Raw genomic sequence first — 26,679 nt, 5'->3', positions numbered from 1 at the left:
GTATTAAATGCTGTCCCCCACTCTCTAGATAGAAGGAGATTGGAGAACAGTCCTATACATGGTAACTCTACTTGCTACAAAAATTGAGGCAAAGGAATAGGAATGCACTCCTACCTGGCTCAGTTAAACTCACTCATTCATTCAACAGATACTCACTGAGCACCTTTGAGGTGCCAGATACTATTCTGGGCACCAAAGATCCTACCATTAAAAAATTAACCATCAGGGCTAAAAAAGGAAGCTGGAGGTTATAGGACATTTTTATGGATGCTAGAAAGTGGGGAAACAGGAGAGACACCGTTAAAACACATTGGGGTAGAAAAGGTTGATGTTCAGAAGGATGAGGATATGCTGACCTGACAAGGACAAAGAGGAGACAGAGGGCCTTAGGTATCTCAGGCAACATGGACCATCTATGGGATGCCTATCTAAATGAAACAATGCATTATATTTGGCAGGCTCAGGAAATTTGACAGTGAGGTGAATGCTTCTGAGATTTTAAAACAAAACTTCTTATTCATTTCTGCCCTCCATCCCTTTCTCTGAATTCACCTCCTCAGGCTCAAGGAAAATCAGCACAAAGCAAAAGCTTTACTCAAAATCACCCAAAGGAATTTTAAGATGCCATTTGTACCCCGGTGCCCATACTAGATGTGGCAAAGTATAGGGAATTCTAAAAAGAGGCCATTATTTCATTATGCTGTTAACTCATCTGCTTGAATTCCCTAAAGCAGTAAAACTGCTTCTGGCTCCCCAGCCTCTACCACTGATGGAATCTCAATTGAAATAATTTCCTCCAATGCTTCAAAGACTGAAAGCCAGCAGTGAGGAATCTGATTAAGGCCCACAGCATATCCTTGGAATTTTTATGAACACCAAGGTGAGTATTAGACTTCTGAGAGTTCATGAACATTAGCATTTGAAACAATAGGTTCTCCAAAGCACAGTTGGCACTCTATAACCTTGGGTCCTACAATCATGGGTTCAACCAACCAAGATAGAAAACACACAGGAAAAAAAATTCTATATACTAAACATATGCAGACTTCTGTTTCTTGTCATTATTTCCTAAACAGTACAGTATAACAACTATTTAGGCAGCATTCACATTGTATCAGTTCTAAGTAATCTAGATATTTAAAGTATTAAAAAGGACATATGCAGGTCATATACAGGTACTATGCCATTTTATATAGGGGACTTGAGCTTCTGCAAGCTTTGGCATCCTTGGGGCTGCAGGAATCAATTCCCAATATGTAAGGAGCAGGACTATAATTCAAAGACAATAGAAAAGATAGAGGGACAGTTGTAACACACCTTGGATTCTCAGATGGCATCAGCAAGTACTGCTCCACATTGAAGCCTGAGAGATTGAGCAGGGTGTGGCCCAGGCAGTTGGTCAGGTAAGGAGCCCCAGCACTTCCATTTGGACACTTCTGTAATAGTTTTCAAAGGATAAAATAGAAATGTTTCCATAACCCACAAAACAATTTACCATCATTGCTTTAAAGGAAATGTGATTTTTTTTTGTCTTTTGGTTTTTAATCAATTATCTTCAGCCTTTTATACATTCTGACTTCTAAAATCTCTTTAAGAGTCTCCTATATTTGAGAATTGTGCCAGAATTCCACTGCAACCTATGCAGTCAATTATATCTGAGAACTTCAAATCCTTTTCTGCATGTAAGTTTGAGCAGATTTGTAAGAACTAAAAAGAGAGAAATGTTTTCACTGGGGTGATCTTGTGTTTGATGAACCTGAAAGAGAGTCAGAGGTAACTAGTGGGAGGGAGATAAGCAGGAGAATTCAAAGGCATGTGCTTCTTTCATAAGTGTCTAAAGTAGAATTCAAACAGCTCTTTCCTGGCAGCTGACTAGAGTGCTAGAACCACGTCTGAATCAAGAAATGACCACCAAACGAGGTGGGAGTCAGTGGTCACAGCTACGCACCTGACCTCAGACAAGTTCAGACTATATGGATATGGACGTTGCTTCTAATTTGGGAGATAATAATTCAATGGAAATAGGAAATGACCGACTCTAAGCCTTTCATTCCAGATTTGGAAACTTGTTTTCTTATTTGCAAAATGGAAATAAAAACAGCCCTACCTGTGCATGGGTTTGTCATTACATTCAGAAATGCACAAAAGAACTATGAAAAAGTAAGAAGGGTTGTATATGCTCAGGATATTTCTCTTAAGTTCTTGATGTCAAGGCTTGAGGAAAGACACTAAGAAGAAGAATTGTTGTAAGTTGTTGTTCAGCCAAATTCTCACTCATATGTTAAATCTAAAAAGGTTGCCGTTAAACAGATAGGGGGTACAATGGTGGTTTCCAGAGACTGGAGGAGGGAACAAGTGGGAAATGGAAGGATATTGGTCAAAGCACGCAAAACTTAAACAAGAGGAATGCATTTAAGAGACCTAGTGCACAATATGGGGACTACAGCTGAGAACAATAGACTGCATACTTGAAAAATGCTGGAGAATAGATTTTAATTGTTCTCACCTGAAAAAAAAAAAACAGGAAAAGTGATACACTGTGGAATGGCTAAGTCAATCTATTTAATTATGCATTCTTTCAAGAATAGCTCAACTTAGGGCTGGGGATGTGGCTCAAGCGGTAGCGAGCTCGCCTGGCATGCGTGCGGCCCGGGTTCGATCCTCAGCACCACATACCAACAAAAGATGTTGTGTCAGCCAAGAACTAAAAAATAAATATTAAAAATTCTCTCTCTCTCTCTCTCTCTCTCTCTCTCCCCTCTCTCACTCTCTAAAAAAAAAAAAAAAAAGAATAGCTCAACTTAGCCATTCCACAATATATACATACATCAAAACATCATGTTCTACACCACAAATACACACAACCTCTACCTGCCAATTAAACTAGAATGTAGAGCTACATAATTCGGCCAAACTCGATTACCTAACTCACAGATTGACATGATAATCTTTAAGGTGACCATGAGACAGATTGGCATCATGTGGCCACAAGACAATGAATGACAGAATCCCATAGGAACTGAAAGAGTGAAGGAACATATTCTCCTTTCCAGCCTTTCAAGGGAGCACCTTGACTTCAGAATTCAGACTGAAATAATACTGGTACTGATCTCAGAGTTCTGGTCTCCAGAACTGTGTGAGAATAAATCTCTCTCTCTCTCTCTCTCTCTCTCTGTGTGTGTGTGTGGGGGGGGGGGGTTCAGTAACCCTGTGGATTTAACATTTGTTACAGTAGCCACAGGTAACAAATGCCCCCTCCTCTCACCACGTATAAGGCCATATACATTCTTGACTGTATGTAGCTGTTCGTATGGTTGCTGTTATTCATAAGAGTGAGAGTCCTAAAACTTCCTGAATATTCTTCAGAGCTTGCTCAGTTCACATTCACTGGTAGTCTTCCTAGTGGTGTCTTTTCCAAATAATGAGAACAACATGTACCCATGGAACATTTTTGTGAGTTTAGAAGAGCCATGATACATTGAAATGTGAGGAAACAGACACATCCTTGTGGACCCAGGACTTTTGGATGGCACACATAAATTTAAAGGAGAGAATTATTTTTCCCTCTACCAAAGAAAGTTAACTTGGCTTAACATGATCACTAAGGATCTGAGAACAGACCTTGGATGTGGGCCACCTTTCATGTACTTTCATGAGTATTTCTTTGGAACCAACCCCAAGGAGCAACACTCTTTCCTTGGGGCCTTTATTATTCTCACCTGAACTCCTTTTCTGTTGAGGTACTTTGATTTCTAATCAATTGACCAGTGTTTCTCAAAGTGTGACTCAAAAAATAGAAACAAACAAACAAACAAACAAAAATGGCTGGCAAACACACACACAAAAAAAATTAGTTAAATAATTTGCAGACTATACTGCACTTCTTTTTCCTATTGCCAATTCAAACCCACATTGTTATAGCTTACTGAAGAGCTATAGCAAACAGACCTGCCTTAACCAGAACTTCCAAAACCTTAATATTGATTTAACTAGCACTTCCAAACCTTATTTGGCTATGAAACTTTTTCAGATGAAACCTCTCATTCTTACATACATTTTGCTAAAATCTTGCAGCTCATGTGAATGGGAATGAATTTATATTTTGAGGCTTATACAAATAAGCCCCTAATATTTATTCATTTATCCTTTAATCATTAACACCCAATCCAATTCCAATAAACTTTGGGTAAGCTGGTTAAAAAAAAAAAAAAAAAACAACTACTGATACAATAGAATGATTAAATCAAGAGAATAAGTGCATGGTGTGAAACATTAGAAGTATTATGAGTGCATGAAAGAGACAACAGAGAAAGGCAAATAATTATGGAAAAAAATGTGAGCAAAAAATAGCTGGGCTAGCTGGTTACTACAAAGGGACACCAAACATAGCTGACCTTTTTGACCATAAAACCAAAAGGAACCATGGAGAAGTCTATTAGCCCACTCAGGTCCACCAACACTTAGAGTATCCATTATGGGAACTGAGTCACTGCTCTTCTCTTGCTTTGTTTAAGAGAAGAAAGCTGAACAAGCCCTCTAAAGGCAAACTTTTTTAAGTCACCAAACTGTTAAGAAGAATTCATCTGTGGGCCATTACATAGAAAAGCCTGAAACCATGTTCTCCACTCAATGAAGATTTTTTTTTTTCTTTTCCTTTTTTTTTTCAGGTAAATCAGGATTGCCACATTCTCTTGTTAACTGTGGATAACAGGTCTATGCCTTTTATTAATCAGATTTTGAGGTCTCCTTTGAGATGAGTCCCAATTCATTTTCCAAATAAATTTCAATTTGTTCTTCTTCAGACTAGGGAGCTATGGGCCTTCACATCAATAGTGGAACATCTAATTCCATTTGTTTTTGTGTAAATCAACCATATTAGAAATGCTAAGTGGTCTCTTCATTTTTAATATCTAGCTCTCAAAAATCAGATTAAAAATATGATGACAGCCTTGATGTCCTCGAGCCTTGAAATGTGGGGAAATAACCCCACAAGGGGCTATTCTGGGTTTCATTAATAACTAAAGAAGATTTGCTGGCTTAATAAGTGCCTGTGGGGATGTTCAGGACCAAGAGCAGTGGGCAGTGAGTAAGGGGAAAGGGTTGATTCTATTTAAGTGTCAGATGAACAGCCAATCATGTGAACCAAAAAGTCACAGGAACTTGAATAAGGAAAATGAAGATTTTACAGATGGAGTAAGCTCATTTTTTTTTTCACTTAAGGTTTTTTATTTTAAAAAGATCAAAAAATGCAGAAACCTACCAGGCAGCCACATGAATCCTGAAACTTCAGGTGAGGGAAGGTATCCCTAGACCAGCAGGAAGAATTCTTCCTAAAGAACAAAGGAGAGAATTGGAATGATCTTTTGGATTACAAAGCTATTTTATTTCCATAAAAGAGAGTCCCGACACAGTAGAACACAGTTCACAAGATAATCACCTCCTGCTGCCGTGAAGGCAGAGCTCTGACATTTGTTTTCCCAGCGTGAGCTGCTAATCTGATGACAATGTTTTATTGCAGTGCCAGTATTTCCATTATATGACATGATGCTCACTCGGCTCCCTGTACCGTATACACTGCCAGGACTCCTGGGGCTTTCATAGGGGCTCTGGGCTTGTGGCAAATCCAGAGGCTCCCTGACTCATCCCAGGTACCCCAAAGCAATTCATAAACACAGTAAATTTCTAATCCCTTTCTTTAGAATGACTCAGTAATTCAATCATCATTTACAGAAAAGCAGATTTTACAAATTTTACTTTGGAGAAAGAGTGTGCAACAGAAGCAGTTATAAAAACAACAGTGGTTCAAACATTTTTTTTTCTAATCCAGTTTCCCTGTAACTTGTTACCTTTGAGGGTTCCAGACTTGAAAATTTTTTTCTAAGATTTGCAAATCAAAATTTACTTTAGTAATAATTTTTTTTTCTTATTACTCAAAAATTGGGCAACTGAATTATGGGCACTGGCTAGATATCTTTACCAAATTTTTCTTAGCCCCACTTTTTGGAAGAATAAGTGGACTCCTGAAAGGTTAAGCAGCTGACCCAAGATCACATACATAGCAGAAGGACTGGCCGGCTGAGCACCAAGCTCAGGCTTTCTGTCCAGATGAGTTGCTATCACAAGAGAAACTCAGTATGAAAATGACAAGTTGGAAAAATACAGGCCATGAAAGGAAAGTTGACATTTCTAATAGCTAGGTTAGTAAAGTACAATTTCCAGGTAACTTTTGAAATATTAAAATTAATTTGAAGACTTCTCTACTGCTACTTCCTTGACTGATTAGTTTATGGGTACTTCATTTATTAGGATTAAAAGTTAATTTACAAATAATACCTAAGGGAGTTGTGTATTTAATCACACTTCTTTTTATGATAATTGTTTTTTAAAAAAATAATTCTGTTTCTATTTCTTAAACCCAGCTGGCCCTTTTTGCTTCAGATACACAACTCAGATGATGGGTAGTAAATACTATGGATTGGAAGTTAGGTCCCCAGCATGATGGTATTGGGAGGTAGTGGAACTTTTAAAAGTGAGAACTGGTGGGATATAATGTGATCACTGGGGACACCAACCTTGGAATGGATTGATGTAGTTCTGAAGGAACTCCAGTTAGATCCTAAAAGGGCAAATCTTTTAAAACCAGATCCCCAAATCTCCTTGTTTCCTCTTTTGTCACATGATCTCTTCTATAGGCACTCCTTCCATTGTGATGCCATTGCCAGAAGCTCTCACCAGAGCCAACAGATGCTAGCAGTATACTTTTGAAGCTTTAGAAATGTGAGCTAAATAAACCTCTTTTCTTTATAAAGTATGCAGGCTTGGGTGTTTAATGATAGCAACAGAAAACAGACTAATAGAGCAAATGTGCATGATTTAATGAATTGCTTCAAGTGGTCAGCCCTCTTCTTCTTTACCAATTCTTACATTATTCTTCCCCTAGCTCCCTAGGAAGCTGTGTGAGAATTCATAAGAGGGTACACAGGCGGCAGATTCAGGGTCACTCCTTGTGAATTGGGCTGGCAGCTAAAAGACCACACAAACACAGAAATGCCTTTTGCAGGGGTCAGGGAAGGCTCTGGGACCTCAGGTGTGAGCTCCCACACTGGGGAGCAAGGGGAGCAAGGAAGGCAAGAAGCAAGAGGGAGAGCACATCCCGAACCCTTATATTTACTGGGGGAAAGACGGTCAGTAGAATATTCCACCCAAATAAGGCAAGGGATTGTGTTACAACAAATGGGGCAGGGGGCGTGTAGCCCAGTCCCATTAGGTGACACCCCATTCCCAGAGCTGCACTTCCTTGCTGAGCAAAGGTAAGACCCAGTTGCTTCTCACTGTGTGTGATGCCAGTTCCATACCCCCATTACTCAAGGCTAAGGGGGCGTGCTCAGCTCCTGTTCAGGGTGGCCCCCACAAGAGGGACAGGCAGCAGGGATGATATATTGGAATTAGATGCTTCTATGTAAATTTCCTTGTTGATTTTAGGAATCTAAACACACATTTAAAGCATTTGCCCAACACATTCTATAGAACACACCTACAGTGAAGATATTCCATAATAAATGCCTTGGTCCCTAAGGTTTGGAAATGCTGGATTAAATAGTTCTTTCTAACACAGGACTGCCTAAAGTTTTTAACAGCCTAGAATGCATTTTAAATATCTATAGAGAGGCAGATGCTATAAGGACAGCCTCTCAATAGTAGTGTTCTGAGACTAAAGAATACAAAAGCATTCTACAGCGGGGCGTAGAGACACATGCCTGTAATCCCAGCAACTTGGGAGGCTGAGACAGGAGAATCACAAGTTCAAGGCCAGCCTTAGCAATCTACCAAGGCCCTAAGCAAGTTAGTGAGACCCTGTTTCAAAAAAATAAAATAAAATGAGTTGAGAATGTGGCTCAGTGATTAAGCAACCCCAGGTTCAATCCCTGGTACCGAAAAACAAAACACAAAGAAGCACTCCACAGAAGTTACCCAGGTGTTTGAGGTGGGTGCTGTTCTTCCTATAGAGGTAGAAGAACATGAATGCCAACAGAGGCACATAAAAGGTTCAGTTAGATGCCCAGGTCACATGGCTAATAAGTGGTGGAGGTGAGAATTAGTTTGAGGCCAACCCATTCCCAGTTATGTGTTTTCCACCCGAACCTTTGATACCTAACATGCATTTGATGCTTATGACCTTTGACCTCCTTTCCCAACTTTACAAACACCTCAGAGGGGACCTGTCAGCATCCATGCCAGGCTCTAAGGATGCCATCTCTCCTAGGCGTTTGCAGGCCAACAAGCCTCCTAGATAGTCCTGGGCACTGGAGATATCAGGCCAATGAGTTAATCTGCCACATTTCTGCAATCTAATCATGGTAATGGCTTTCTTCAATTTATGATAATAAATTTACACATCTTACACATCTCCCCAATTGCCGACTAGCACATTTGTTTCATATTAAAACTCTAACAAGAACGGGTATGGAAAGTGATCATTTTGCCTCAGAAATAGTAGGGGAATTTATCATCAGAGTGCCACCTGATATGAGCCTTGTAAAATGAAATAGATTATGTATATCTAGCATTCTACTTCTAAAAATTGTCAACTTAAAAACATTTTAAAATTTAAATTATGTGCCATTGATTATCATGAGTAAAAAAAAGTATTTTAGGTCAGATTTACACCATAATTAGTTTTTCTGGAACTCTTTACTAACCTCTGTGGCGGGGGCGGAGGGGGGGGCGGAGAATGAAAGTCTCTGTTCAACCTAAGAATTTTGCATATGATTCTCAGTGCTGAGCCTCTCAACAGAAAAGCAATCCATAAGCAGAGTCTATCTGTTATTTCAGAATGTTTCCCTTTTTAATGATAAAGTGCTGGCTAAAGTCTGCTAGGAACATAAAAATGTAGATATCACTGAATCCAATAATATTTTATTCTTACACAAAGAAATTTACTGAAAAAAAAAAAGCTTTTTGCTTTGATTTGGGACCTCAGTGAATCAAACACTATCTGTGTAACATGGACATAAATTATTATTACTGTAAGTATTCAAAGCATCCTCAAATGCCAGAGCCCCCTGGGCTCAAAGCTTTTGCTATGCTAACCAGCGAAATGGGTAGAAACCGTTATAGGTAGAAATGAGTTAAGGACAGATACATGAAATTCACAAAGAAAAGACAGAAAGTAACATAAACCCCAAAAGGCAGAAGAGAGGGCAGGGGATACAGCGTGAGGGTGGTGTGCAGGCTGGGCTGAGGGACAGCACTCTGGGACAGAGAGGCAGGCCAAGAGTTTAGAGGACTACTGCGATGTTTGCAAAGTAACTGGAAGCTAAATCGATGTCCAAACAGAATTGTGAATATGTTCTGCTGTCCTTGAAGCATTTATTCCACCTTTTAATTTTCTCCTGAGAGATTAAATGAAATAAACATCTTTTTCTTTTCTCTACTAACTGGTCTTTCTTTGATGCCCCGTTGGGCCAAGTTTGGATCATGTGAGACCCCAGGTTATTTCAATTTCCCAAAACACAGATGTATTTTATATCCTGCGTGTTTCATTAAAGGAAAGAAAAATCAAAACATCACCACTAAAGCCCTAGATAAATAAATTACTTTGTTTTTCAAGAGAAGACTAAAGTGAAGCAACATAATTAATTTTCTATTAATTCTTCCATACTGAGACCATTAATAGTTATTCAGTCTCAAGCTAATTACCAATATGACTAATGGGCCAAATGTGTCATCACAAATTAGAAAACATACTGCAGATACTGCATTCTTGTCTAGATGTCTGTATTTATTACTTTAAAAATACACTTCTAGCATTCAATGTACCATTATGGTTTTTATTGCTTGCCTCATTTGTTCTATCCAGAATTGTAAATTCCTTGAGACCAGGGCCATATTCTTTATTAATCTCAGTTCTTGTGGCAGTAGTTTATTTATAGCCATTCTTCAATAATTAAAATTTCAGAAAAATAAGATTGAAAGAACTGTTTATGAAGAAAGGCATACTTTGTCAAGGTTTTATATGAAAGTCATCTCTATATTATTTTCAAATAGTACAAAAATTATCTTTAAAGTAATTCATGCACTGATATACTGAGCTTTTTGTTTTAAATGTTTTTAAATTTTTAATTGACACCTAATAAATACACATATTTATGATGTATGGTGTCATATTTAGTACGTGTATACAATGTATAATGATCAGATCAGGACAATTATTATATCCATCATCTAAAACATTTATTGTTTCTTTGTGTTGTGAACAATCAAAATACTCTATTGGCTATTTTGAAATATTCAATTAATTATTGTTAATCATAACATTGGAAGTTATTCTTTGTACCCAACTTCACCCTGTACCCATTGACCATCCTCTTTCCTCCCTCCTCTCCACCCTTCCTAGGCTTGGTTACCTTTATTCTACTCTCTACTTCTATGATATGGAATCTACATAGGTTTCAATCAGTGGATTAATGGATAAATAAAATGTGGTGTATGTATACCCTATGGAATATTATTCAGCAACCTTTATGGAAATAGAGAACATTGCATTGAAGTGAAATAAGTCAGGCAGAAACAGACAATTGCCACACATTCTCATTTACATGTGTACTGACCTTGTAAGTCTCTTATTTAAAAAGAAATATGTAATTAATTTTCGTATGTAAAAGTTTTCCCTAAAAGTACATAATGGTTAACATATAATTCATACTTAGTTGCTACTTCATTCTTTTTTTAGCTTTGGATTTTATTAAGTGAACTGAATGCTATTAATTTTTTTTAGTTGTAGATGGACACAATACATTTATTTTATTTATTTATTTTTATGTGGTATTCAGGATTGAACCCAGTGCTTCACACATGGCAGGCAAGTGCTCTACCATTGAGCCACAACCCCAGCCTCTGAAAGCTATTAATTTTTGACATAATACAAATCATGTGTCTATGAAGTAGAGATGGCATTTTCAGTAACCTACTCATTAGGCTAACATTCTATTCATGTAATGCAATATAAATTTCTAACATTAAATACCAAACTTGAAGGGAAAGGGTCCTTCCAGGTTATGGTATTCCTGGCTGGAAACTTTACTTTTGCAGAGGGCACATGATACTTACAGATCTAGGTTTAAGTCAGCACAGAGAGGATCCTGATCTCTAAACTTCCGTAAGAGCACATGGGTGAGGTCCATATTGTCATTCCCACTGCTATTTGTGGTAAGACAGGGGAGATAAAATGGAATTGTTAGTGGCTCCCAACAGAAAGCAAAGAATCACATTCTGATCTCAAAATGTACCCTAGTCAAGCTGATCCAAGCAAATGAGCCCTAGTTTCTCAGATAAAACTATTTTTCTAGTGTTTTTATGGTAAGACCCAAACGAGCAAAAATAAAATTGAGAAATTTCTTCAAAGCACATCCTTGCCACCACAGACATGCATTTTTATATACTTGTATCCACACTGTATTATTTTCTCATTTTTTGCTTAATTTTATAATGTAACCATTTTTCACACTTTGCATGGATTTAAAAACAAACTTTAAAGGCTGTATAATATTACATTATGTTAATATATTAAAATGGCTAACACTGTTCTCTTAATGTTGGCACTCTGGTTTGGGCTGATTATTTGTCCTATTACAGAGCCCCACAATAAAACCACTTCTATGTTTCAACCTTTTGTTTCTATCTGTGAACTATAGTGAACTGCATTTTCTTAGCAAGAGGTCTTCAGCACAGAATCCTATGCGGCTTTAAGTAAACTTTGAGTTATAGTATTTATTTTGCTGGCGTAAGTCTCAAAAGTCAATAAAGAGCTCAAGCAACATTACCAAAACCAAGGTCACCAACTTTGACTTGTTTTACTGAAAAGACCATCAGCAAAAAGACATTCATGTAGCTTTGGGGGAAATGTAGAAACAAATGCTATATTAAACTTTATACATCAACTTTAAGAAAATTCTTGAAGAAGAAATGTGGAGAAAAAGATATTTCACACAAGTTTAAATTTGACTGACTCATTGGGAATGGGGATCATTACAAACAATTAAAATTCTAAATTGTAATATTTATGAAAGAACATAGATTTATTACTCTCCAGAACTTACACTATGTAACTTACAAATTATTTTTGAATGCACATTTTTAAGAGCACTCATCCCCAAAAGAAAGAAGAATGATGTATAATTAACACTATTGATAGCATATATAAACAGTGCTCCAAATCACTTGGGAAAGAATTAGTGTATAAATTAAAAAATGTATATGAGTATATAGTGGTTTCCTCCAAATAATCTATAATATTGATTTCTTTTAAGAAAGACTAAACTTAAAGGAGACCTCAATCACAAATTTTTGTCATTTGTTGATTTTGTTCATGGACAATGCAAAGTGGACTCTTCAGACTAAGGGGATCAGTGGGTAGGAGGAGGTGAGGTTTCAAGGGGAGACACTGATTATTGACATTGACCAAATTATGTGAAGTGCATGTATGAATATGTCACAATGAGCTGCCTTATTCTGTATAATTATTACGTACTAATTTTTTCAATAATTGCCACTTAATTATTTAATGCTATAAGCATTAAATGTAGGGAGGTCTAAGTTAATTAGACTTATTGCACCACTGTGTCCCACAGTGCAAGCCAAGAATGAGAAGACACTTCCCTATTTGTGCCATGGGAACTCACATAGATTTGGGGACTTTCTAGATTTCCAGTTTCCCTAATTCCTTCCTTGCTTTCTCTAATGTACAAATTTGATATTCTCTCTGCTCAAAATTTATCATATGATCCAGTATCCCACTTGTGCATATATATCTAAAGAAAATGACGTCAGCATAGCAAAGATATATCTGCAGGCCCATATTATTGCAGCATCATTCACAATAGCTAAGATATGGAATCAACTTAGGTGCCAATAACAGATGAACAGATAAAGGAAATGTAGTATCTATACACAGCCGAATAGTATTTAGCCCTAAAGAAAAATAACATCACCTCATTTGTAGCAAAACAGATGGATCTGGAGGTCATTATTAATGAGATAAGCCAGACACAGAAAGACAAGCTCTGAATATATTCTCTCATATGTGGACACTAAAACAGTCAACATTAAAGTAGATAAGTGATTACTAAAGGTTATGAAGGGTATGGGGGAATGATGGATAAAGGGAGTCTCAATTTATTTAGTGTACCCTGCACCCATCTGTTAAAATATACCACATAGAACTTCATTAATATCATAGATATGCGTGTCATCAAAACTAAAATAATTTATATATAAAATTTATCAACATCTCCTTTTTTTAAACTTTATTTTATTATATTTTATTTGTGTGGTGCTGGGGTTGAACCCAGGGCTCCACATGTATTAGGCAAGCACTTTATCACAGAACCACAACCCGGGCCCCTCCATGTCTCCTCTTCATTTGTGAGCCTGGAAACAGTGTTGAACCCTTCCACATGGTGTTTGCCCTCCACAGTCTTCAGGCTTGGATACCCCAGACCTATTCCTAGAAGGCAGCACCCAACTGCAACCTATCTCCTAGAAGACAGCACCCAATTGCAACCACTTAGATCATGTGGATTTGCTTTCTAAGTTCCAATCCCTTCAAGTCACTCTTCTAAGCTTCCTGGTTACGTGACCAGAAACCATCGCTAGCCCAGAAGCCTCAGCTCCAACACTGTTCCCACTGTGACTCCCAGCCTCATCCCTGCCTCCTTCCCAATAGCCCCGACCTGCCTGCACTCTCTCCCTCCTTCCCAGTAGCCCTGATGCACATCTTTACTGGACTTTAATGGTAGCCCTCTTGTTACTGAAACAAAACAATCCTGGAAAAGAAGGGCTTGGTGCTTAGGACAGGAGCTGGACCTCGGAATGTTCTCAGAGACAGTTTGTTCAACACATTGTGACATATCATTAATATACAGAAATTATTGACCAAATCAGTCATCCTGTCTGAATATTTAATTTCCCTATATCTGTCTTTCCCTGAACTCTTACCATTTAAACAGGAACAAAATTCCCTGGAAGAGAAACTAAAACTCATTGGACCAAGTAAGAATGGTATTTCTGCTGAGGACAATGTCATTTTCAGAACATTAACAATATATAAACCAGAATGAAAACACCTCTGTAGCTCCTAAATCCAGAAGGCAATAATTATTTATAGGAAACCACCATGTTCCCTGCTGTATAAGGTACAGTAAATGTCTTAAAATATTTAGGTGGTTTACAACTGGCCTGATATGATTCCCTATTTCTGTGGTCCAAAATAAACAATGATGAAGCAGCCTGAAATGAACAACAAAGCTTTGCCCCATAAGTTGGCAGTGCACCCTCTGGACAAACATCCTTCAGTTGTCTAACACGTGAGGAAACACTTCCACAGGACAGGGACACACTCTCCACTGAAATGGAGCCCATATAAAAGGAAATGTCATTTGTGACATCTCTGGACTATTCTCCTATGACCCATCATCCAAGAACAAATAGAAAAGTTAAAACTGTCTTTCTGAAAGAAAAACATTTGATCCCTAAACTGGTTCCTTTGTATGATTACAAAAAAAAAAAATGTATAAAAGTTATGCTTTACTTTTTATTGCTCTTTGCTTAGGTCTAGAGATCACCATTTAAAGAAAACAACAAAAATTGGCTTTAAAGTATTTCATTTGCCATAAAATTCAAACACGGGCTCCTAAATTCTCTCTCTCTCTTTGGTTGCCTTCAAGCTCTTGCCTACTTGAAGTAAATCTCGGTGTTTGAAGCACTGGACATCTGTCTTTAACAGATTCTAGGGATTGAAAATTACTCCTTCCTGAGGTCGTTCATAAATGGGGACATAATTTATTGATTTCTGAGGTAGGTCATAAGGGGGTCACTTTCCCTCTCCAAATCGTTATTTCTCAACATTTGATGTACATCTTGGTGACCCAGTGAGCTTAGCAGAGCAAATGCATACTGCTGAGCACCATCCCAAAGGGCCCTCCTGATTAAAGAAAGTGCTAATGCTTCTGATGCAGATAGGATTAAACTGACTTGGCAAGTTCTAGGGTTTCTAGGAAGATAGTAATTCATGCCCTTTCTCCTTTCCTCTCCCTACTCTCAACTCCAACCTTTCTCTCTCTCCTGATCCCAGCAGCTTCTGATATTGGTAACCATCAGGTTCCAAGTGGGGTCTTAGGCTCTGTGGGAGTTACCCCAGGCAAAGTTGGTTCAGAGTCTTCTTCCCTGTAGACCAGGCAACCTATAAACACAGGTTGAAGCCAGGAGCAAAATGGCCAGGGGCAAGGATAAGCAAGTACCCTTGGGGGGAGGGTGGCTTGGGGAATGCAAATTCCCAGGTAACAGACCTCTGTCTTCTCTGATTATTTGGAGGGGGTCAATACTTTCTATTCCTGGATTAACAAGAGCACAAACAGCAGAAAGTTCTGCTACCTGCCCTGGGGGAAGCAGGAATGTACTGACAGTCATCTGCAGCTCAATAGAGGTAGAAGGTTCTTTGGCTCATCTCTCTGGGAACGACTCTAGTCAATAAATGAGACCCTTATCTGATCAAACAGCAAGGACAATCACACATCCCAGGAGTCAGAGGAAAACTCAAAAAATGCAGACTAACAAAGAAGTCACTAAAGGGATATACAACCAACCAAGCAGACAAACCAAAAGCAAAAGAACAGTAACAGGATCACATGCCTACACAGGAGTTTCTAAACTCAGGAAGAAAGACTTCCTGAAAATATTATTGAAGAAGTTAACTAAGAGGATGATCCTTGTTTAGATACAAATAGTAACACTGGAGAAATACCACAAACAGATAGTCAAAAAGAAATGGTAAAGAAATCTTGAAGTGGGGCACAGTGGCATATGACAGTAACCCCAGCAGCTAGGAGGGCCCTGAGCAACTTAATGAAAGCCCATCTCAAAATAAAAAAAAGATAAATAGGGCTGGAAATGTGGCTCAGTGGGTAAGTTTCCCCGGGTTCAATTTCTGGTACAAAAGAAAAAAAAAAAAAAAAAACTTTGAGGAAAGATAAAGAACTTGAAAAATGGATCTGGAAGATCCTAACATGAGATCTTAACATGAGCCACTGTGCCCCGCTTCAGGATTTCTTTACTTTTTCTTTTTGACTATCTGTTTGTAGTATTTCTCCAGTGTTACTATTTGTATCTAATAGGAACTCAAAAAAAAAAAAAAAGAGGGGTGAAGAAATGTTTAAAATTATAAAAGAAGAAAATTATTCAGAACTCAAAAATACTAAATCTTCAAGTTGGCTGAGGAAATAAATTGGAAAATAAAAAATCTCCACTCTAAAAATAAAGAACAAATTATTGCAGACTGAAAAGTTGCCTATAAGAAAAAGAAAATCAAATGGACTGCTCCATGTCAGATTCCATGCCTGAAAGCTACAAGAATTATCCCAATTATATCATTTCCCAGAGTTTAAAATGTTCTTAATGCTTTCCTTCATTTTGTTTACAAAACAAAGAATCTTCTACTTAGAATGCCTCTTTCATCTGCAGGAAATATGAAGACTTGCTGGATTACTCTTCACATTTACTCACACTTCTTCCTCTAGCAAGTAAGAGAAAAGAAACTTTCTCTCTGACTTGCCTAAGAAACACATATTTATATTTGAAGATTGAGTTCAGGTGCAAAAGCCTTTAAAAACAACAAATACTTGGGAATCAACCTAACAAAAGAGGTGAAAGATTTATACAATGAAAACTACAGAACCCTAAAGAGAGAAGTAGAAGAAGATCTTAGAAGATGGAAAAATATACCCTGTTCATGGAGAGGCAGAACTAACATCATCAAAATGGTGATATTACCAAAAGTTCTCTATAGGTTTAATGCAATGCCAATCAAAATCCCAATGGCATTTCTTGTAGAAATAGAGAAAGCAATCATGAAATTCATATGGAAAAATAAAAGACCCAGAATAGCAAAAACAACTCTAAGCAGGAAGTGTGAATCAGGCGGTATAGCGATACCAGATTTCAAACTATATTACAGAGCAATAGTGACAAAAACAGCATGGTACTGGTACCAAAACAGGCGGGTGGACCAATGGTATAGAATAGAGGACACAGAGACTAATCCACAAAGTTACAACTATCTTATATTTGATAAAGGGGCTAAAAGCATGCAATGGAGGAAGGATAGCATCTTCAACAAATGGTGCTGGGAAAACTGGAAATCCATATGCAACAAAATGAAACTGAATCCCTTTCTCTCACCATGCACAAAAGTTAACTCAAAATGGATCAAGGAGCTTGATATCAAATCAGAGACTCTGCGTCTGATAGAAGAAAAAGTTGGCTAGGATCTACATATTGTGGGGTTAGGCTCCAAATTCCTTAATGGGACACCCATAGCACAAGAGTTAATAACTAGAATCAACAAATGGGACTTACATAAACTAAAAAGTTTTTTCTCAGCAAGAGAAACAATAAGAGAGGTAAATAGGGAGCCTACATCCTGGGAACAAATTTTTACTCCTCACACTTCAGATAGAGCCCTAATATCCAGAGTATACAAAGAACTCAAAAAATTAGACAATAAGATAACAAATAACCCAATCAACAAATGGGCCAAGGACCTGAACAGATACTTCTCAGAGGAGGACATACAATCAATCAATAAGTACATGAAAAAATGCTCACCATCTCTAGCAGTCAGAGAAATGCAAATCAAAACCACCCTAAGATACCATCTCACTCCAGTAAGATTGGCAGCCACTATGAAGTCAAACAACAACAAGTGCTGGAGAGGATGTGGAGAAAAGGGTACACTTGTACATTGCTAGTGGGACTGCAAATTGGTGCGGCCAATTTGGAAAGCAGTATGGAAATTTCTTGGAAAGCTGGGAATGGAACCACTATTTGACCCTGCTATTGCCCTTCTTGGACTATTCCCTGAAGACCTTAAAAGAGCATGCTACAGGGATACTGCCACATAGATGTTCATAGCAGCACAATTCACAATAGCTAGACTGTGGAACCAACCCAGATGCCCTTCAATAGATGAATAGATAAAAAAAAATGTGGCATTTATACACCATGGAATATTACGCAGCACTAAAAAAATGACAAAATCATGGAATTTGCAGGGAAATCGATGGCACTAGAGCAGATTATGCTTATTGAAGCTAGCCAATCCCTAAAAAAAACAAATACCAAATGTCTTCTTTGATATAATGAGAGCAACTATGAACAGAGTAGGGAGGAAGAGCAGGAAAAAAAGATTAACTTTAAACAGAGACATGAGATGGGAGGTAAAGGGAGAGAAAAGGGAAATTGCATGGAAATGAAGGGAGACCCTCATTGCTATACAAAATTACATATAAGAGGTTGTGAGGGGAATGGGAAAATAAACAAGGAGAGAAATGAATTACAGTAGATGGGGTAGAGAGAGAAGATGGGAGGGGAGGGGAGGGGGGATAGTAGAGGATAGGAAAGGTAGCAGAATACAACAATTACTAATTGGGCATTATGTAAAAATGTGGATGTGTAACCGATGTGATTCTGCAATCTGCATTTGGGGTAAAAATTGGGAGTTCATAACCCACTTCAATCTAATGTATGAAATATGATATGTCAAGAGCTTTGTAATGTTGTGAACAACCAATAAAAAAAACCAACCTCTTCCTGCAACTTAGATATAACCCCCAAACCAAATATCTACCCATCTCATGACTTTTCTAAGATTTTCCCCTATGTTTGTAAGATTATTCTCTCTACTGATTGCCGACTTTCTGAGGGTATGATTTGTGCCTTGCATACTGTTATTGTCTCAGAGAATTGAGTGTGTTCCCCAAGTTTCACATGCTGGGAGCTTGGTCACTGGTTTGACTGTGTTTCAGTGGGGAGAGCTTCAGGAGGTGGGTCCTATTGGAAGAAAATTGGATCATGGGGCTCCATCCTCAGAAGGTATTATTGCTGTTCTTTTAGGACTAGATTAGTTCTTGAGAGTATGGGTTATGACAAGAGAGCTGCAGCTGAATCTGGGGAGAAGCCAACTGAACAGAGGCAGAAGTGATCAGTGATCAGGGTTCCCCTTTTGTTTTCTAATCCCATGTTTATGAATCTATAACCCCAAAAGCCCCAAGACTATCTTGTGTAAATTACCTGGATGGCAAAACTTGGACTCATCTAAATTTATCGCCAGCAAACCCTGACCTATACTGACCTGGAGAGGTTTACAGTCTTTTTTTTTTTTTACTTAGAGACAGGGTCTCACTGAGATGCTTCATGTCTTGCTGAGTTGCTTAAAGCCTTACTAAGTTGCTGAAGCTGGCTTTAAACTCACAGTCCTCCTGCCTCATCCTCCTGAGCCACTGGGATTATAGGCATGTTTCACCACTCCCAGCCTCATTTATGGTCTTGACCTCATTTTGCGAAGTCATACAGTTCCCTGCAGATAGGTATGTCCTGTTATGGGTCATTTTTCTTAAAGTAACTATGGAAGATTTTGTGAAATGTACAATTTATATATTTTTCTAAAATCCTAAAAATTCTGAAACATATCTGGCCCTCCTACTTACTGCTAAGGGCTTAGAGTAGGGGTCAGTGACTGATGTCCTTTTTTTTTTTTTTTTTTTTACAAAGATGCTTGTCTATATAGGGAGGAGTCATTGATATGGAGGTTGGGAGCCAGTCCTGCCCCATCAGTCCTAGGTATCTGCTTTGACACAACCCTAAAAAGAGCAGGGGCTTCTCAACAGCTATCCCTGTGAACTCTGACCTCAGAAATAATAAAAGCATTCACATTAGAATTTTGGGTGTGTGTGGTGCTGGGGATCAAAGCCAGGTACTTGAACATGCTAAGCAAGGCTTCTGCCACCAAATGACTCCTACTGCCCCTCATATAAATATTTTTATTTGAGATTCTTAAAAATATCAAAGCTAATGCTATTTTTCTTAGTCAGCTCAGGTTAATATAGCAAAGTACCATAAGCTAGGTAGCTTCTAAACAACAAAAGTTTATTTCTCACAGTCCTAGAAACTGGAGAAATCAGGGGTCCAGCATGGTTGAGTTCACCCCAGGGCCCTTTTCTGAGTTAGAAATGACTATCTTCTTCATATGACAGAGAACTGTCAAACAAAATTTTGGGTGACCATGAATTTTGACTGGGCATCTGCACTGGGCCCAACATACCAAATTAACATAAAATTCAATTGCAGGAATTGAACTTTGGTTGGTTGCAGGAGGCACTGCAACTGATTGATCAAGCTTTAACCAATTGATTGATCTAGTAGACTATAGCAAAGTACGTTGTTTTCTATGCCTCATTTCCATTTTTCTGTAAATGCTTTGTGATGGTAGTTAGTTGAAGTTCTCAGAACCTGCTGTGGTTCCAGGAGCTGCCCAATTCATGAATCACTTCTGCTTTGCTTTGCTTAAAAAAAAAAAAAAAAAAAAAACTACCAAATTTAATTGTTTTAAGGATTCTTTAACTGTATCCTCATATGGAGGAAAGAATGCAAGCTACTTTCCTAGTGTCTCCTTCCAAGGACACTAATCCTATTTATAATGGCTCATCCTCCTAAACTAGTCACCATCCAAAGAACCCATCTCTAAGTACTATCATGTTGAAAGTTGAATTTACACACACACAAAAAAAAAAATTTAGGGAGAAACACAAACATTCAGTCTATGACACTATTCATAGTCTGTCTTTATTCACAATGTATCCATAATTTTGAAAGAAAAAAGTTTCTTACCTGAAAAAGTAAGTTTCCAAACTCTCATAGTGGCCAGGTGTCAGTTTGAGGGGAGGGTATTCGGTGGCCAGAGGTTGCACCATGAACAGGCCCATGGCCAAGGCCACAAAAAGGACAGGCAGCAGCAGGTCTGAGACTGTGCTTTTCCAGGCTCTCAGTGTGTGGAGCAGCCTCTTCCTCAGGAGGGCAGCTACCTGTGCGAGAAGCAGCTGGTGACCTCGCATAGGTGCATGCAGGGTCCATGCAGGTGGGGTCCTCACAGGAGAGTCACCTGCAGGGGCACCAAGTTAGCAGTGAGTCAGACATGGATGGACATGGCTCCCATGATCTGCCTGGTTCTAATGATTCTCTTCATTTGTCCTCTAGGTGATCCTTGGGCCTATCCTTGGGCCTAAATAAGAGCAGGTTACTATATCAAAAGGACAACAGGAGGCCTTCACATACCCATGTCCTGGAAAGTTAGCATACCAGCTGTTTCAGCTTTAAACACAGGGTGAAGTGCTGCTGTGGGTTCACTCTGTTCTTGCTCCTGAAGGTGAAGGAGTACAGGCAAATGGAAGAGAAGACAGGGCCTGGCCTAAAGGCTGGGGTCTAGGGGGTTTCTGAGGAATCAAAGACAAAAGAATTGCAAGAGGTTCTTGAACTCCCAGACATTGAGTTTCCTGGGGAGTGGGGGTACAGGGAGGCTCTCTCCTTATTAGAGCTCCCCTCCTTCTACCATTCTATTTGTCTGCTGTTGATGAAGTCTTTCTTGAGAAAGTCCCGGGTAATACATAATGAGCTAGTCAAATTTTGGAGAACCACATCACTGCCTTCCCTCAGTTCTACCACGTCCTTCCTTCCCACTCAGAGAGAAGCTAATCAGCTCTCAAGGCAGGGCCTCTCCTCCAGCTGCAGCTCCCTGAGTCCACTGGATCTCAGCAATCCTGTCCCTTCCTCCTTTTTTTCCTGTATGGAATCAAGCAACTCTGAAAAGTCTTCAGAGATCATAAAAGCCAACAAGTAAAATACTAAAGGATAGAGTGAGTTATGCACCATTGATCTATGGGTCCCTCAAGATGGACCACTTGAAGATTACACACACACACACACACACACACACACACACACACACACAAATTCTATACACATATACACATGCTCCAATTGAGGCTAAAGATTCCAAGCAAAACACACACACACACACACACACACACACACACACACACACGGGAAAAAATGTTGAAGATGAGCAATCAGCAGCAAAATTTCAGCCAGACCCAGGACTGTGACCTTAAAACAACATCTCATGGGCTCATCAGCTCTGTCAATGGTTTTCCCCAGTGATTCCCTCTAAGATACTCCAGAAAATCTAATTCAGAGTATTTCACAAGAAAAGTGGTCTTCTGAAAGAACAGATGTCCTACTGATTATACTGCCCATAAACATCACAGTGAAATGCAATTAATACAAGAATATCTGAATAGTTCTCTTTTAAAGAAACTGCACCATTTTGAAACATAAATTATTTGTAACAGTGTTACAAGAGAGCAGTTGGGGATGAAAAATGCACATCTGAACCTATTCCTTCATTGGCCTAAACTATATAATGGGCCTTAGACTCTTTGGTTTCTGTCCTCAAAAATGCCTAGCAGAGCAGTTAATATAAAAATGTAACAACACAGTGGAATCAAGTGAGCAAACTTAAGTTAGTACCAGGAGGCAAGTTTCCATGATTCAAGGCAAAAAGGAGAAAGCAAGCACAGCCCTGAAAACAGGTAGGTGAGATCATCCTTATAATCCCATAGGAGTTTGCAGGCAGTCAGGAAAATGTGTACGTTTCAAGATCAAACAGAAGTGAATAAGCATGGGGTATTCTGTGAGTAACTGAGAGGGAGCAGAATGTGGCACCGATGCATGGGGAGTGTCAGGATATGAAGGTGAAAGGTTATCAGAGTCCAAGTCATGAAGAACCTTTACAGCCCCTTGCACCTGGCTGAAGAGGCCCGAGCCCAGGAGTCACCTGATTAGACTTGTGTTTTACAACACAGAGTCTCACTTCACTCCATAAAAGTCAGAGCTACAACGAATGATTTTTAAATCAGGCTATACATACCATATTCAACTGGAAATTCTTTTAGCATGCTGATTTCTAGGCCCCACTTCTAAAATATTTGATTCTCCAAAGACTAGAGATAAGAATGTGCTTTTTAGTAATTTCCCAGGGGATTCTGATGCTCAGCTGGGCTATGGAACCACTGATTCAATGAATTATCAATGATGATTCTTATGAAGCTCTTATGAAGCAGTTATTAAGTCAGTTTATAGAGAGATTTTAGTGCTAGAAAAGGTATATTATTAAGCTAAATGGGAACCTTTCATTTATGTATATCATTCTTGATATTTTTATGGGATTATAATGCTGGATAACAACCAATTCATGGTATGTATTCAGATTTACTAGGATAATTATGAGAGTTATCTGGTTCAAGTTAAAATAATTGAGATGTTTTGGGGTTGCCCATTTTCTGGATTTATGAAAGTAATTATTGAGATAACAGTGTGATGTCTTCACTGCCTTTTGACTAAGAAGTTTTCCCCTATAAAGCAGCATGCCTTATTCTGTTCAAAATCAAGAAGAATTGGAAGCTCCCTGGTGAGTCCTGTGATACCTCACTACTACAAAAGTCATCACCTGTTAGAGGGCACAACCCACAACTTAGCTCTAATGTAGCATCTCTTGATTTTGACCTCTAACTACGCACACTTGACCACTGTTATAGTTGGGATATGAGATGTTCCCCCAAAGTTTCTATGTTAATGCAGAAATATCCAGAGGTCAAATGATTGGGTTGTGAGAGCCATAATCTAATCAGTCCATGCCAGTTTGAATGGACCAACTGGGCGGTGACTATAGGCAGGTGCACCATGGCTGCAGGAGATGGGTGAAGTGTGTCCTAGAAGGGTTCATCTTCTCAGTAGCCACTTCCTCTCTTTCTCTGCCTCTGGTCACCATGAGAGGAGAATTGTTTCTCCACCATGCCCTTCTGCCACCTCACATGGTCCTACCTCACATGGTCTCAGAGCAATGGAGTCAGCAGACCATGGACTGAATCTCTGAAACCATGAGCCAAATAAACTTTCCCTCCTATTTTTTTTCAGGTATTTTGATCTTAGAATGAAAAGTGAACTAATACAGCTCAGCCCACCTAGCAGTCTGCCAAAGTATACACCTTCTCATAGGAGAGTGTGCCCAGCAAGCAAAAGGTAGTAAATATCTATTCATGTATTGGAAAGAAACTATTGGATATCTACTCAGCAAATTTGCCCTTATGATGGAATGGGCATGGAGACAGAAACAGAGAATGATGGTTCATGTTTCCACTGGCCTCACTCATCATGAACAGATAAAGGAAGTTCTATCCACATTGACCTAGATGTGAATCCAATCTGAGTCTCCAACTTCTGGAAAACTACTTAACCTCTTTGAATGTCATCTCCTCAGTTGTAAAAGAGACTTATAATATTTTCCCTCTGGATAGTGAGGATTGTTATTAGAACATTTATTAAAATACCAAAACAGGCATAATATTGACTTCCAGTCATAGTAAATGTTCATCAGACAGCCTCAATAAGTCTGTGGAGAAAGGTATGTCATATATTAAAAAGAATAAATTGTCTCCACCTTCTCATATATGTTAATTGGGTATAAATGAGAAAAAATAAAAGACTGAGATAGTTTATGGTTATGAATTCACCACCAATCAAATATTCATGGCTAAACTTATAAAAGTATTCGCATGAATAATTTAACAGACAAAAATTAAAATGCTGGACCAAATTGTTATGAATTGTCTTATTTGACTTATGAGTACAATTATATTCAAGGACTCTAGTTACATCCACAATTATGCATCCCCATTAACTCCGACCATCAAATTACTTAAGGGATGTGTCCAAAGTTGTGTTTTTATTTCCTTCTCTTATCTTTTTTTTCCCCTTCCTATCTACCTGCCTACCTACTTACTTTTCTTTCTTTCTTTCCTTTTCTTTTTGTTTTTATTTTTTGGTCAAGTGGCCACAGTTTTTCAAACCTTAACATCGCATGACTTACTAGGCACCTCAGAATACAATATACACATTATCAAGTTCACCAAAATGTTCCTAAATATTTTAAAATGAAGCATTACCAACATAATGTTTTCATGTGGATAAAAATAAGATGAATACTCCAAAAGAAAAACAGACACAAAGAACACAAAACATGTAGTTCATAAAACATCTATAAAATAGCCAGCATGTGAACATTGTAGAACAAGGAAAGAATTGGGCTTTCTCACTCATCCATATAGTAAATATTATATTATTGAGGATTCACGGAAGTGGGTCTTATACACTGCTGGCGGGTAAAGAGATCTCTATAGTCATTTATGGGAAACAGATATGGACCTCCTTTAATCTGCTTAATTTCAAGACATCAGTTATATTAATTTTATATATTAACTAAATTTTAGTTTTAGTTATCACTGGACCTTTATTTTATTTATTCATATGTGGTGCTGAGAATCGAACCCAGTGCCTCACACATGCTAGGCAAGCACTCTGCCACTAAACCACAATCCCAGCCCCCTGTATTATTTTTTTTAAAAAAAGAAACATAAATCCATGAAATATTTAAAGCAAAGTGACTTGTTTTATCTTACAGAAAATAGTCAAATCCATGGAAATTAATCAAACAAGTTACAATATAGTTTGAGGATCCCTGATCCAAAATATTGAGAACAAAATATTTCAGATTTACAGTTTTTTTTCAAATTTTGGGGTATTCATTTATACATGATGAGAATGGACACCAAGTCTAAACACATCATTTATAGGAATGTTTTACATGTAGCCCAAAGGATATTTTATACCCTATTTTTAGCATACCTATGTTTTGTCTGTAACCATTACATGAGATCAGATATGGAATTTTATGCCATGGCATCATGTCAGATCTCAATTTTTTTTATATATTTGGACTTAGAGAATAGTGCAAAAAATAAATCCTCTTTTGGAACCTAGAACTCATTGTTCAGTATGAGTTTTGATACATACAAGCAAAAATGTTATTCCTAATTGATAAATGAAAAGGCTATCTTCAGAAAATAAGGCATTGGGTTGAAGATATATCTTACTGTGTTTGTTTAATTATTTTATTGACATATCCCATATCTGTACTACTGTGTGAGATAATAGGAAGAATATGATGTGAACTCATTGATGTTTAGAGAAGGTGTCAGCACATAAGAGCCAGGCAGTTCCATCTACTCCCAAAGCATAAGGGTTTATTTCCATTGCTTCTAGCTGCCTGTTTTCTCCTATTGGGATCCTAAAGTTAATTACTTGAAGAAATTAAATCCCAAATATCCTAGATGGAGAATTGTGAAATCATCAGAATTCCATAATTCAAATGGAAAAAGAATGGTGGGTTGTTGGGACAACTAGAGAAGCATCAGTTCTTTTAAAAAGGGCATCCTTGTGATGGACACAAAGGAATCACAATGGGAAACTCCTTAAGCAAAAAATTTATTGATTTTTTTAAAATTATGTTTTGGAGCATTACGGATTTCAGATTAGAAATGCTCAGCCTGTACAACCATACTGTGGAATATATGAATCACTAAATATTTAGCAAGTTTGGTAAGTGAATAAAGAATATATAGCAAACTTGGTAAGTGAATAAGGAATTTCAAATGGAATTATATCATTTTTTTGGAAAAAGTGTTCATACATATGGAAGATGCCCCAATATAATGGGGAGAGTTACGTTACCTAAAGCATTAACAACATTCATTAACCCAAGAAAGGAGGAAGGATTAAAATATTAAATACATTCTTACAAAAAAATACTCATATCAGATGAAAAAAATCATAAAATTAATGCTATTCACAAAAAAGACAAATACTAAACTAGAAAAAATGAAATTTTGTTGCACACAT

General features: G+C 38.0%; 1 protein-coding gene and 1 non-coding gene across 2 annotated transcripts in view; one reads left to right on the top strand and one right to left on the bottom strand.

Moving 5' to 3' along the window:
- Positions 1-26,679, bottom strand: part of Abca13 (ATP binding cassette subfamily A member 13) — a 441,561-nt gene that overhangs the window by 142,371 nt on the left and 272,511 nt on the right. The window contains exons 43-47 of the mRNA XM_077796801.1: positions 20,719-20,989; positions 20,341-20,343; positions 11,110-11,199; positions 5,261-5,330; positions 1,318-1,436 (exon numbers count right to left, since the gene is read on the bottom strand). Of these exons, the coding sequence (XP_077652927.1) occupies positions 1,318-1,436; positions 5,261-5,330; positions 11,110-11,199; positions 20,341-20,343; positions 20,719-20,989 (553 nt within the window). The remainder of the gene's footprint in view (positions 1-1,317; positions 1,437-5,260; positions 5,331-11,109; positions 11,200-20,340; positions 20,344-20,718; positions 20,990-26,679) is intronic.
- LOC113198771 (small nucleolar RNA SNORA40) lies at positions 25,680-25,807 on the top strand. The gene has a single exon (XR_003302897.1). It is a non-coding gene; the product is annotated as a small nucleolar RNA SNORA40 (small nucleolar RNA).

This window comes from Urocitellus parryii, chromosome 3, assembly GCF_045843805.1.
Source record: "Urocitellus parryii isolate mUroPar1 chromosome 3, mUroPar1.hap1, whole genome shotgun sequence".
NCBI classification, from domain to species: domain Eukaryota; kingdom Metazoa; phylum Chordata; class Mammalia; order Rodentia; family Sciuridae; genus Urocitellus; species Urocitellus parryii.
The sequence above is the reverse complement of the archived record's forward strand: the minus strand, read 5'-3'. Positions and strand labels throughout refer to the sequence as shown.